Source organism: Larimichthys crocea, chromosome X (genome assembly GCF_000972845.2).
Source record: "Larimichthys crocea isolate SSNF chromosome X, L_crocea_2.0, whole genome shotgun sequence".
NCBI classification, from domain to species: Eukaryota; Metazoa; Chordata; class Actinopteri; family Sciaenidae; genus Larimichthys; species Larimichthys crocea.
The window spans coordinates 29,735,072-29,747,808 of record NC_040020.1 but is presented as its reverse complement, the minus strand read 5'-3'; the positions used below and the strand labels follow the sequence as shown (position 1 = coordinate 29,747,808).

General features: G+C 39.5%; 2 protein-coding genes across 3 annotated transcripts; both read right to left on the bottom strand.

The window, feature by feature from the left end:
• Positions 1-1,649: 1,649 nt before the first annotated feature.
• Positions 1,650-4,792, bottom strand: LOC109142982 (butyrophilin subfamily 2 member A2-like). Its single transcript, XM_027283678.1, has 5 exons — positions 3,451-4,792; positions 2,956-3,294; positions 2,757-2,828; positions 2,565-2,666; positions 1,650-2,200 (listed from the first exon to the last, which is right to left on the bottom strand). Exons 1-5 carry the CDS (start codon positions 3,500-3,502, stop codon positions 2,097-2,099), a joined length of 669 nt encoding a protein of 222 aa, XP_027139479.1. The 5' UTR covers positions 3,503-4,792; the 3' UTR covers positions 1,650-2,096.
• Positions 4,793-5,990: 1,198 nt separating this feature from the next.
• On the bottom strand, positions 5,991-10,867 carry LOC109142983 (butyrophilin-like protein 2). 2 transcript variants are annotated; one of them, XM_027283680.1, is made up of 5 exons: positions 10,742-10,867; positions 9,376-9,711; positions 9,227-9,289; positions 8,895-9,009; positions 5,991-6,143 (listed from the first exon to the last, which is right to left on the bottom strand). In XM_027283680.1, exons 1-5 carry the CDS (start codon positions 10,794-10,796, stop codon positions 6,095-6,097), a joined length of 618 nt encoding a protein of 205 aa, XP_027139481.1. In that variant the 5' UTR covers positions 10,797-10,867; the 3' UTR covers positions 5,991-6,094. The 2 variants fall into 2 exon arrangements, with proteins under 2 accessions (XP_027139481.1, XP_027139480.1); XM_027283679.1 differs by having other exon boundaries at positions 8,899-9,009.
• Positions 10,868-12,737: the final 1,870 nt, after the last annotated feature.

The window sequence follows — 12,737 nt, the reverse complement described above, 5'->3', positions numbered from 1 at the left end:
CTACATGATTAGTTCCGCATTTACTATGAAAAGTTCCCGCCTACAGACAGTTCCGCCCCTTCATTGACCCGTTCCCCGCCTACATGATAGTGCCGCCTTCATGACGTTCCCGCCTTCATGACAGTTCCGCCTAGTCCATCCGCCTTATGAGTTCGCCTATCAGTGGACCGGTTACTCCAGCCTACATGATAGTTCCGCCATTCATGACAGTTCCGCCTTCCTGACCGTTCCCGCCTACATGATAGTTCCGCCTTCATGACAGATCCGCTACAAGACATCTTCGCCTCATGACAGTTTCCGCCTTCATGACAGTTCCCCGCCTACATGATAGTTCCGCCTTCATGACAGTCCGCCTACATATGAGTTCTCCGCTTCATGACAGTTCCTGCCTTCTGCCATTTCCCCGCCTACTGATAGTTCCGCCTTCATGACAGTTCCGCCTACATGAACAAGTTCCGCTACATGATCAGTCTCGCCTTTCATGACAGTTCCGCTTCATGTCTACCCACCCTTCAGATAGTTCCGCCCTTCATGACCAGTTCCGCCTACATGACAGTTCCCCGCCTTAATTATAGTTCCGCCTTCATGACAGTTCCCCGCCTACATGATAGTTCCGCCTTCATGACAGTTCCGCCTTCATGACAGTTCCGCCTACATGATAGTTCCGCCTTCATGACAGATCCGCCTACAAGACAGTTCCGCCTTCATGACAGTTCCGCCTTCATGACAGTTCCCCGCCTACATGATAGTTCCGCCTTCATGACAGTTCCGCCTACATGATAGTTCCGCCTTCATGACAGTTCCGGCCTCACATGACAGTTCCCCCGCCTACATGATAGTTTCCGCCTTCATGACAGTTCCGCCTACAGACAGTTCCGCCTAATGATCGTTCCGCCTCATGATAGTTCCGCCTTCATGATAGTTCCGCCTTAATTTATCGTTTCCGCCTCATGCCAGTCCGCCTACCATGATTATTCGCCTGATAATTATAGTTCGCCCCTTCATGTAATTCCGCCTTCATTGATAGTTCCGCCTTCATGACCGTTCCGCCTACCCATGATGTTCCGCCTAATTAAGTTCCGCCTCATGATATTCCCCGCCTACATGATAGTTCCGCCTTCATGACAGTTCCGCCTACATGACAGTTCCGCCTACATGATAGTTCCGCCTTCATGATAGTTCCGCCTACACGATTGTTCCGCCTTAAGAAGTGAGTCTGTAGAGTCGGTATGGAGGACTGACCGGATCACGTGACTTTTAGCTCGAAATTTGCCAATTTTGTCCTCTTAAGCTCATTACTGTTATATGCGATGTTTCTTCTACTGTGGTCTAAAGTGGAGTTTATTATGCTGAATATAACCGCTGTGAAACAAACAAAGTCATGTTTTACTTTAATTTTCTGTCTGTCTCAAACTAATGGAGAAAAAGAAAACACGCACACGCCCTTGGAGAGAGAGAGAGATGCAAACACACTTTTGGTTCTCTGGTTAAAAGTTCATTAACCTGTATTGTATTGAAGTGGAGGGAGAAATCTGACGGAGAGATTCAACTTAAAGAGAAAAAAGACAAGAATGGCAGTATGATTCTGTGTAGATAAAAATGACTTTATTGTTTAAAATATTGTTCATAAAGAAACAAGTAACATGCAGACAAAAACACATTTAAAGACATACACATGTTCTATAGTGAGGACACAGCTGAAATTCAAGCAACACCAGAAAAAGTACAGAAGTAACAAAACACAGATGATGCTGGGTAAAACATTCATCAAATCAGTGCAAACAAGTCCCACATCATCATACAGCAGTCCTGCTCATTGATCTGCAGCGTTGACCCACAATGTCCTGATACATCCACAGATATCAAAGGGACAGTTTGAATGAGCAGCAGTCTTCATGTTGTTGGTTGTGGGTAATCCAGCAGAGAGCTTTACAGCAGTCTGACCGGGTTTTTAAAGTGATGGAAAATTACTGTCATTATGAGCTTAAGACACAATATTATTGACAATACTAGAACACCTACAGTAAATACATTGGTAAAGCTGGTGAAGCCAGTGTGCTTTTTGATGGCTGAGGTGATGAACAGTTGTCAGACCATCACTTCACCTCGACTGTCTCTAGAGGCCTCTCCTGGTCCTCATCCCTCTCTTCAGATCCATTTGATGTTCTCTTCTTCCCTCTGAGACTTTTCAGACAATCCTCTGAGAGAAAGACAAGAAGTTTGTGACACTTATTAAAAGATGTTAATGTTAACTTCCCCCCATGTTGTTGATATCTGCTCTGGTTTTCTTCAAAACCAATGAGAACAGAGGGATGTTTCATGAAGCTGGTTTGGTGCTAATGTGAGCACACTGAGTCACACCTAGTTTTACTTCATGACTTTTAACCACTCACATGAGACATCAAGCACTGATCACCACCATTCACAGTGAATAACACGGACAAGACAAAACTAACATGTTGTCCCACATGCCACACCGGTAATCATGCTTCATTAAACTCCCCTCAAGACTTTAAATGTCGATAACAAAAAGCTGTGGAACAAGAGTTTATATTTTAACTTATGGATCGTTCCACTCTTCACAACCAGAACAACAACCAGAACGCAGAGAGCGATGACAACAGTGGTAATGATACCAGCACGGACAGCCTTCATGTGTGCACCGTCTGAAAGAATATCAGAGAAGATGTTGAGTTTAGAAAAAGGGCAGGTTCAAGGTGATGCAGTTTTCTAGAGAACAACTCAAAGATATTTACCAGACACGTCCAGCTTGGTTCTCGTTGTGCTGGGTGTATCTCTCTGTGTCTTGTTCTGTTCGTGTCTTCTTACTGTAAAATGACAGAAATACTTTCAGCTAATAATAAATAATTACTGACACATTTCATCATCATCCTGAGCAGTTGTACTTTTTCACTTTGCATCTGAACTATACAGATTTAGCTTCAAGGTTCTTACCAACAGTGAGGTTGAAGGTACAACTGGGTTTCCGTTTTGGGACAAAGCATCTGTATGGTCCACTGTCAGACGTCTGTACTGAGGAGATCAGCAGTGTCAGGACTCCTCGGCTCAGGTCTTTAGGGTTCAGAGTCGTCCTGCCTCTGTATTGATCCATCTGATCATGAGGAAGGTCCTGTTTACCTCGATAGGCGTGGACCTTCTTCTTAAGATCAACTCTTTCACAAACAATTGTATAATTTTCCATGTTGACCCGGGAATCCAGATCACACTGAAGAGTCACATTATCATAAACTTCTGCCTCGATTAGTTGAGTTGGTGAACTGGGACGACTCTCTCCTGTGGAATATATGAACAACAACATAAATGTTAATACACTAACCTCAGGCTGCTTAAAAGCATGTTCATCCAACAAGCAATAAACAGGTGTCATTATGTGTCTGAGAGACAAACTCTGACAGTCAAAATATCAAAAATAATGAAGCATAAACTTACCCAGGATCATTTCTGCAGACAAGATGATCAGAAACATCACAAGTCTCTTCATCCTGAAGTCAAGTTACTCTCACTTCTCTCTATCTCTGTAAAGAACTACTTCGTGGGATTCAGACAGCCAATAGTAGCTCAGCTCACGCTCAGAAACCGGCAAACACTCACAACTTGTGAACACACAAAACTCCTCCTATACTGTATTTTGTCTCTCCTCCCTCTTTCTTCTCTGTTGGGCTGGTTCGCTGCTGCTTTTCCGACTTCTGGTTGTCCCTCTCTCCGTCTGGCTGGCAGCTTTTATGCTCTGAATCTTCGGGTTTGAGATCTTCGGGTTGGTAAATCTTCGGGTTGGAGATCTTCGGGTTGGTAAATCTTCGGGTTGGAAAGCTTCTGTTCCTGGTTCTCCATCTCTCTCTCTCTGTGGGGATACTTTTCTTTTCGGCTCTCACTGCGGCAGGTGGAGGCTGTTTTCCGGAACAGATTGCACTGTAGTTTCGGTGTGGAGGACTGGGACCTACTCGGCTCTTACTGCCCGCGACGGAGGCTGCTTTCCCGGTGGAAGTGTAGCAGGGCTGACCTGGTCGTGGCGACTTTTAGATCGAAATTTACCGATTTTTCTTTTTTTTTCAGTTGTCAGAGACACGACTTACTACCTCATTAGTGTTGTGTGCGATGTTTTTCCACTGTTGTCTTGAGTTTATTATGCTGAATATAATCGCTGTGAAACAAACAAAGTCATGGTTTACCTCCTTTTTCTCTGTCTGTCTCAAACAAAACAAATTAAAACAAATTAATCGTCCCTGTCTCTTTAATGTCATGGATGTTGTACGATTATGTTGTGACAGAGATCCTGACCCACAGTGCATCGTGGAAAGTGAAACAGACATTGTAAAAGTTACCGTCCCTACTCGGCTCTCACTGCGGGAGGTGGAGGCTGTTTTCCGGGACAGAGTGCGCCGTAGTGTCGGTACGGAGGACCATGCCGGGGGGACTTTTTCACGTATAAATTCATCGATTATTTCCCTCGGAAAGTTTCCAAAGACACTACATACAACAAGTTATAAAGTCATTTAGTTCAAGTATCTAAACCATGTCACACTCGGCACTTTCTGCCCGAGACGGAGGCTGCTTTCCCGGTGGAAGTGAGTCTGTAGAGTCGGTATGGAGGACTGACCGGATCACGGCGACTTTTAGCTCGAAATTCACCGATTTTTTCCTCTACAGCTCATTACTGTTATGTGCGATGTTTCTTCTACTGTGGTCTAAAGAGGAGTTTATTATGCTGAATATAACCGCTGTGAAACAAAGTCAAAGTCAAATGTTTTACTTTCATTTTCTCACTGTCTGTTTCACACAAACGGAGAGAGGGAGACACACACACAGACACAGACACAGACACACACACACACACACACACACACACACACACACACAGACTCATTCACACACACACACACACACACACACACACACACACACACACACACACACCCAGAGAGAGAGACACTAACATGCTCCTGGTTCTCTGAGCTCACAGTCTGAGGAGCATTGGTTCATTGATCGTTTGCAGAATGTACATTAAAAAAGAAAATCACTTCCTTATCGTGCTGTATATGTTGGCTTTAATCAAATAAACAAAATAAAAGTGAATTAACCTCTATTGTATTGAAGTGGAGGGAGAAATCCAACATGGAGAGATATCACTTAAAGACAACAATGGCAGTATGATGCTGTATAGATACACATGACTTTATTGTTCATAAAGCAACAAGTAATATGCAGACAAAAACACATTTTAAGACATACACAAAAAAGTGCTCAGTTTGTACTATAGTGAGGACACAGCTGAAATTCAAGTCAACACCAGAAAAAGTACAAAAGTAACAAAACACAGAAAAAAGGAAATTTTAAAGACATTAACACTGATATCCAGTTCACAAATGCCTGGATGATGCTGATAAAAACAATCAAATCAGTGAAAACAAGTCCCACATCATACAGCAGTCCTGCTCATTGATCTGCAGCGTTGACCCACAATGTCCTGATACATCCACAGATATCAAAGGGACAGTTTGAATGAGCAGCAGTCTTCATGTTGTTGGTTGTGGGTAATCCAGCAGAGTTTTACAGCAGTCTTTAAAGTGATGGAAAATTGCTCTTGTTATGAGCTTAAGGCACAATGTTATTGACAATAGAACCCCTAGAGTAAATTACCGTTACACAGTCTCTTACCCCCCCCCCCCCCCAATACAGAGCATACATAGAAAACAACAGAGTGTAACACAAAGTAAGGAGCTTACTACTCCAACACAGAGGCTTCGCTGGAATTCAACATTAGTGCCACACACTCATATCTAGCAGGACTATCGACTCAGAGATTTTAAGGTGCTGAAACAGACAAAATGTCTCTCTGATGGGCTAATGTAGTAAAGTAGGCCTCTGCTAATTATTTGACTCGTTAGCTTCCAGTGACTTCCCACCTACCAATCATAAACATGTCTTAAAGACGGCGCAGATCATACAAAGACAGTGAAATAAGTTTCATAGAAAGGCAAATGTTTCTACACACACACTTAACATAACATTTTGTCCTGCATGCAGGATTGGGTGGATTCATCCTTCTGTTGTTTCTGTCTTCAGGTTTTCCATCTCACAGTCTGTTGGCATCATCTCTACTTCTTGCGTCTTCTTGACAGTCTCTGCCACAACAATGAAACCAGTTAGTGAAACGCTAAATTTATATGACTTAATAAAGTGGGTGTGCTGCTAAGAAAGTCGATAGAAGAGCTAAAACATCATAACAATATTAAATTATATTATATTAATAATTATTATTTTCAGGTGATTATACACTAATGCATATTAGATTACATTTCTGACATTCTGTAAATACAGCTCGCTAAATCTGACACACTGGATCTTTTCATGAAATCATGAAATGACATTTCCAAAACGTTGGTCGCTGTGTGAAACATAAACAAAAACAATGCAATGATTTAAAAAGCTCTTTCTGACCTAAACTCAGTTGAATTGAACTTCAGAGAAATCTCTGCACACTGAAAACCAACACTGAATGCCTTCAACCTTCGACTCTTCAGGCCAAAAGGACATCACTACATGGGCTCAGGAACACTTCAGAAAACTGTTTGTCGGTAAACAAAGTTCATCGCTGCATCTACAAATGTAGGTCTATACTCGACCATGCAAAGACAAATCCAGATATCAACAACATCCAGAAACACTGCTGACTTCTCTGAACCTGAGCTCATCTGAGATGGACTGAAAGTAGAAAAGTGTGCTGTGGTCTGACGAGTCCACATTTCTGTTTGGATGCATGTGGAAGTGATGCCCTTCACGTCAGGAGATGACGCTCTGACACTGTTGTGGATCTAGTAGGGAGACGTGCTGAGCTCATGTAGTTGAGAATTAAAGAATCTCTGGCATGAGCGGACAGTAACTGTTGGTCTTCTCCAACGGTCCACAGGTATTGCAAAACGTATATTTTTATATCTAGTTTGGATTTAGACCATGTGTAAATGTGGTCCGAGATGTTTGGTAATGTTGTGAGAGTATTGTGAGATGTGTGTTCAATGTAATGAGATTGTTTTGTTGTTAACGGTTCAACCATTGGTTCAGAGCCTCATTATAAAATGCCATTTTAGCATAAACTCTAGGTACACCGTAGTTTTGTAAGTGTAACTAACTTAAACAGTGCTACTATAAGTAAGTCACTTTAAAGTCAGTCAGTTTATGTGAGTTCAAATACAAAAATTTGATATTTTAGATAGTTTTCATATTTCCTGTCAGTTGCCATCTTGTGAACACCGCGCTGAAGTGTGTAAGAGACTGATACGTAAAATGTAAAAGAGAGGTTTTAGTATGTTATAAGCCACGGATACATGTGAGAAAGGCTAACAATTACTTTCATCATCATATATTCGTTAAATTATTTTCTTGATGCATTGTTAGAAAATAGTAAAGCAACGTCAATCACAGTTTACCGGAGGCTAAGGTGACGTCCTCAAACAGAGTAAAACCCAAAAATATACCCAAAAAAGTTACTACCATAGATGACAAGTCATTACAGTAATGTCAGTACAGTAACCTGTACTGTACTGACATTACTGTACAGGAACACATACAGTTACATCAACATGTATAGTATAGGTACAGTTACATGGACATGTACCTATAGTATAGGTACATTACAGTACGGGTACATGTATAACAGTCAGATTAGGCTTATAACCATCCTAATGTTGATATATTTATTTAACTATTAATGTTGACCAAGCCAACATCTCAATGACAACATCGACAGCTTAATCTTAAAAAACAGGCAGTACTCATTTGTGATTTATTTTATGACTATTCACAAATTTAATACGTCAAAACTTAAAGTTTAAATAGCGCAAACTGTAGTCAGATTAAATTTATAACACCATGGTAATGTTTATATAACTATTAATGTAGACCAAGCTGAAAACAACAACGACGTGATCGACCGGATCTCATTCACTAACTTTACAAAGTCGAGTTGTAAACTTACCGGCAGCAAATGATACAAACATCGAAGTAACCAGTGTTAACATCTTGTGTGTTGAGTCTAAAGTGAAGGTGTGGTTTGAGTTATGTTAGCCTGATATATGTTAGTATTTTGAGTTGGCTAGCCTTGAGTATATGGAATATATATGTAAATATATATTTTTAATATATATATGCACTATCATCAGAGAGTTTAGAGTCATGTTGACGGTGACTTGTATAAAATTGGCCGTTGAGAATTAAAGAATCTCTGGCATGAGTGGACAGTAACTGTTGGTCTTCTCTAACGGTCCACAGATACCTAACCTTGTTACCCAGAGCATCCCAGCCTGTGTAACCCTTGCTACGGGTACCAAATAACCCCTAGGTTTGGTGCAGGTAACATTTCAAAGGCATCAAATCCAGAATGACTTTGTATTGACAAAAAGTAAATAATAAAAAGTAATATTTACCAGTTTGAACTATAAATGTCTCGTCTCTGTCCTGGATTCAGTTAAATACAGGACAAAAAATGATTTTCAAATCGTTTTACATATTTTAAATATTTACATTTTAGACAGTGCCAAAACGTGTTTGAATTGAGGTTGTAATAATTGTGTTCAGTAATAATTGTGTTCAGTGATTTTGTCAGTCAGAAGTGACATGAAGAAACTGAATTGTGTTCTTTTGTGTGTGTTGTTGTCTTAATCTGTAAAGTCACTGATAACTGTCAAATAAATGTAGCGGAGTGAAAACTACAATATTTACCTTAATCTGTCGTGTAATAGAAGTATAACGTTGCATAAAGTGTAAATGGTCAAAGTGCAGGTACCCTTAAAATTGTATTTAAGTACAGTGCTTGAGTAAATGTACTGAATCACAATCTACCACTGATAATGAAACGCTGTAGATCAGAAGTTTATAACTTACTGATTTTTCCAGATTTCACCAGGAAAACGATTAGACCTCCAACAGCAATAGCAGCACCAACAACAACACTGGGAATGACAATGTGCCTGACAGCCTCCATGTTTGCAGCATCTGAAGAAAGATCACACAGAGATGGTTGAGACAAACAGCAGAAGGGTTTTTACAACATGTGATTATTCATTCTGATAGTTAATCCATACTCTACTGCTTATGATTTAAAACACTAACACAACTCCCACGGTAAAGTCATGTTGTTAAAGACATCGTAGGATGAAGTGAAACACCACCAACAACAACAGTTTTCTAAGAACTATTTAAAGACATTTACCTCGATCGTCTGGAGGTATAGTTGGGCTGAAATCATTTCTCTTTGTGTCGTTCTGTTTGTCCTCTTCATACAAATAAACAAAAACATCTTCATTTGTTTCATTACATACATTTTAAATAAAATAAATGGATGTGCACAGTATTACTTACCGACATAAAGGTCAATGATACAACCAACGAGCAGTTTTGGGATGTACACTTTGTATCGTCCACTGTCAGACGGCTGTGCGGAGAAGATCCACAGTGTCAGGTTTCCTCTGGTCAGGTCTTCAGGGTCGAGAGTTGTTCTTCCTCTGTATTGAGCCGACTGTTCACGAGGAAGGTCAAGTTTACCTCGATAGGCGTGGACACAATCCTTGTTGAGGTCATCTCTCTTCCAAACCACAGTATAAGCAGACAAGTCCACCGGAAGGTCCAGATAAGCAGTAAGACTGATATTTTGTCCTGCCTCGATTGTCTGATTTGGACAAATGGCATGAGGCACTCCTGAAGAAACAAACATATTTACACAGGTTAAACACTTCTGAAGGGACAGCCATCTTTTCAAACATAAAAAAAATGTGATGTTTTAAAATGGAGAGGAGAAACAACAATTCTCTCTGTCTGTCTCTCTGTCAGCTCTGGGAGTTCAAATACAACTCAAATATAAATACAAGAAACATCATCTCAAACACAATTACACAAGACGATAAGGTGAGAGCCATGAGGAAGTTCTATTATTGTGGCAGCTGAAAATAAATAAATAAATAATGTAAGAAGCTGTCAAAACTCTAGAAATAATATCCAAAAGCCACAGATACATGTGGGAATCATCAGTCATTATTTTCCATATATTTGACAGAAAGAGAGAGATCAAGAATATCAAGAATGTGCAAAGCTGCCATCAAAGCAAAAGATTGTAGAGTCTAAAATATAAAACATATTCTGGTTTGTTTAACACATTTTTGTTCACTATATAATTGGCAGTTAACTACTCCAACAAATCCTGTCCTACAAACATGCAACTTATATCAGCAGATGCCACTCATTCAGGACATTAGTGCTATTACTTTACAAATCTCTATTAATACTGTACAAACTATTCAACATTTTCCAAATAAAGTATAAATCTAGCAAATATAGTAGTATAAACTGACTGAACAATGAAAGATTACTTACAATATTTTACAAATTCATGCAATATTTCAAAATATCCTACAATTCTATCTTTTCATACAAATTTCCACAGACACACGAGGTAAGTCAGCAGAGGGCATCCAGCAAATGCAATTTTCTAGTTCCATGTGTGTTCCTTTATAGTTTTGATGTCCTCAGTATAAATCTACAATGTAGAAAATGTATAAAAATTTAAAAAAATCATTGAATGAGAACATGTGAAACGTTTGACTGATACTGTATGAACAACAACATAACAACAAAAAATCATGTTTATCCAACAAGCAATAAACAGGTGTCATGTGTCTGAGAGACAAACTCTGACAGTCAAGATATCAGAAATAATGAAGCATAAACTGACCCAGGATCATTTCTGCAGACAAGATGATCAGAAACATCACAAGTGTCCTCTTCATCCTGAAGTCACAGTCTCTCTCTCCGTCAGTCAGTGTCGTCCTGTGCTCCGGAGTCGGAGAGAGACTCTCTCTCTCCGACTCCGCCTCAGAGGAAGACTCTCCGACTCCGCCTCAGAGGAAGACTCTCTCTCCGACTCCGCCTCAGAGGATCTCTCTCTCTCTCTCTCTGCGCTAGTTGGCAACTGTGCGCTACTAGTACTACTAGTGACACATTAAAATTCTACTAGTTAACATCTACCGCCTCACTAGTAGTAATGTCTTCTCTAACAGTCCACATGTATTGCAAAACGTCTATCTAGTTTGGATTTAGACCTTGTGTAAATGTATGTTACAAGCCACAGATACATGTGAGAAAGGCTGCAACTTATCATTACTTTCATCATATATTCGGTTTACCGGAGGCCAAGGTGACGTCCTTAAACAGTGTAATACCCAAAAAAGTTACTACCATAGATGACAAGTCATTACAGTAATGCCAGTACAGTAACCTGTATTGTACTGGCATTACTGTACAGGAACACATACAGTTACATCAACATGTATAGTTACATGGACATGTATAGGTACAGTTACATGGACATGTATAGGTACATTACAGTACGTCTACATGTATAACAGTCAGATTAGATTTCTAACCATGCTAATGATGATATTTAACCATTAATGTTGACCAAGCCAACATCTCAATGACAACATCGACAGCTTAATCTTTAAAAACAGGCAGTACTCATTTGTGATTTATTTTATGACTAATTTAATACATCAAAACTTAAAGTTTAAATAGCGCAAACTGTAGTTAGATTAAACTTATAACACCATATTAATGTTTATATAACTATTAATGTAGACTAAGCTGAAAACAACAACGACGTGATCGACCGGATCTCATTCACTAACTTCACGAAGTCGAGTTGTAAACTTACCGGCAGCAAACGATACAAACATCGAAGTAACCAGATCTTGTGTGTTGAGTCTAAAGTGAAGGTGTGTTTTGAGTTATGTTAGCCTGATATATCTGAAGAAAGATCAGACAGAGATGGTTGAGACAAACTGTCAGACCAGGACAGGAATGAGGACTCAGACGCAGAGGATATAACGATTAAGCACACTTTATTGAAGTCAAGTTCTTCTTAGAAGAGTGATGAAATGAAAGGGCTATGTAACTCTGTCTATTCTTAAGAGACCTGGCTAAAATGACAGGGAATAAACACTTCCCAAAAGAGGGAAAAACACATTAAAAGGGAGGGAACAAGATTATATACAAAAAGAAAAAGGCTCACCTAAACAGGGGCTCTACTAATATCTAATGCTCTCTAACAAAAAAAATCACTACACAAGCGGGAGGACAAAAAAATGTAACAACAGAAAACAAAATAGAACACTAAACATAGAAAAGATTAATCAACAAAAAATCGCCCGGTGACACACGAGGAAGGGCAAGTGACCTGAAACGAGAGGAGAGTTAGATTTCAAAATAAAACAGGAAGTAACAAGACAAAAAACCCCAAGACAGGACAAACCTCACCGCGGTGTGACACAAACAGCAGAAGGGTTTTTACAACATGTGATAATTCATTCAGATAGTTAAGCATAGTCTACTGCTTATGATTTAAAACACTTTAAAAGTTACATACGTATGTAACTTTAAAAGTTACATACGTATGTAACTTTAAAAGTTACATACGTATGTAACTTTTAAAGTGATGATTATAAATGTTTACTCCTTATGTAAGCACCAAACCAACGTATGTATTTTTCTAATGCTGAGTGTTTACAGCTACTAATGTGTGTAACACTGTTACTGTGATGATAAATATTGAAATATTTATATTTAACATTTAATCTGTGTCTATAATAACCAGATCCTAAAATGTAGATGTGAGCACTAACATGTACATACATACATACACACACATACACACATATATATACTGTACCCCT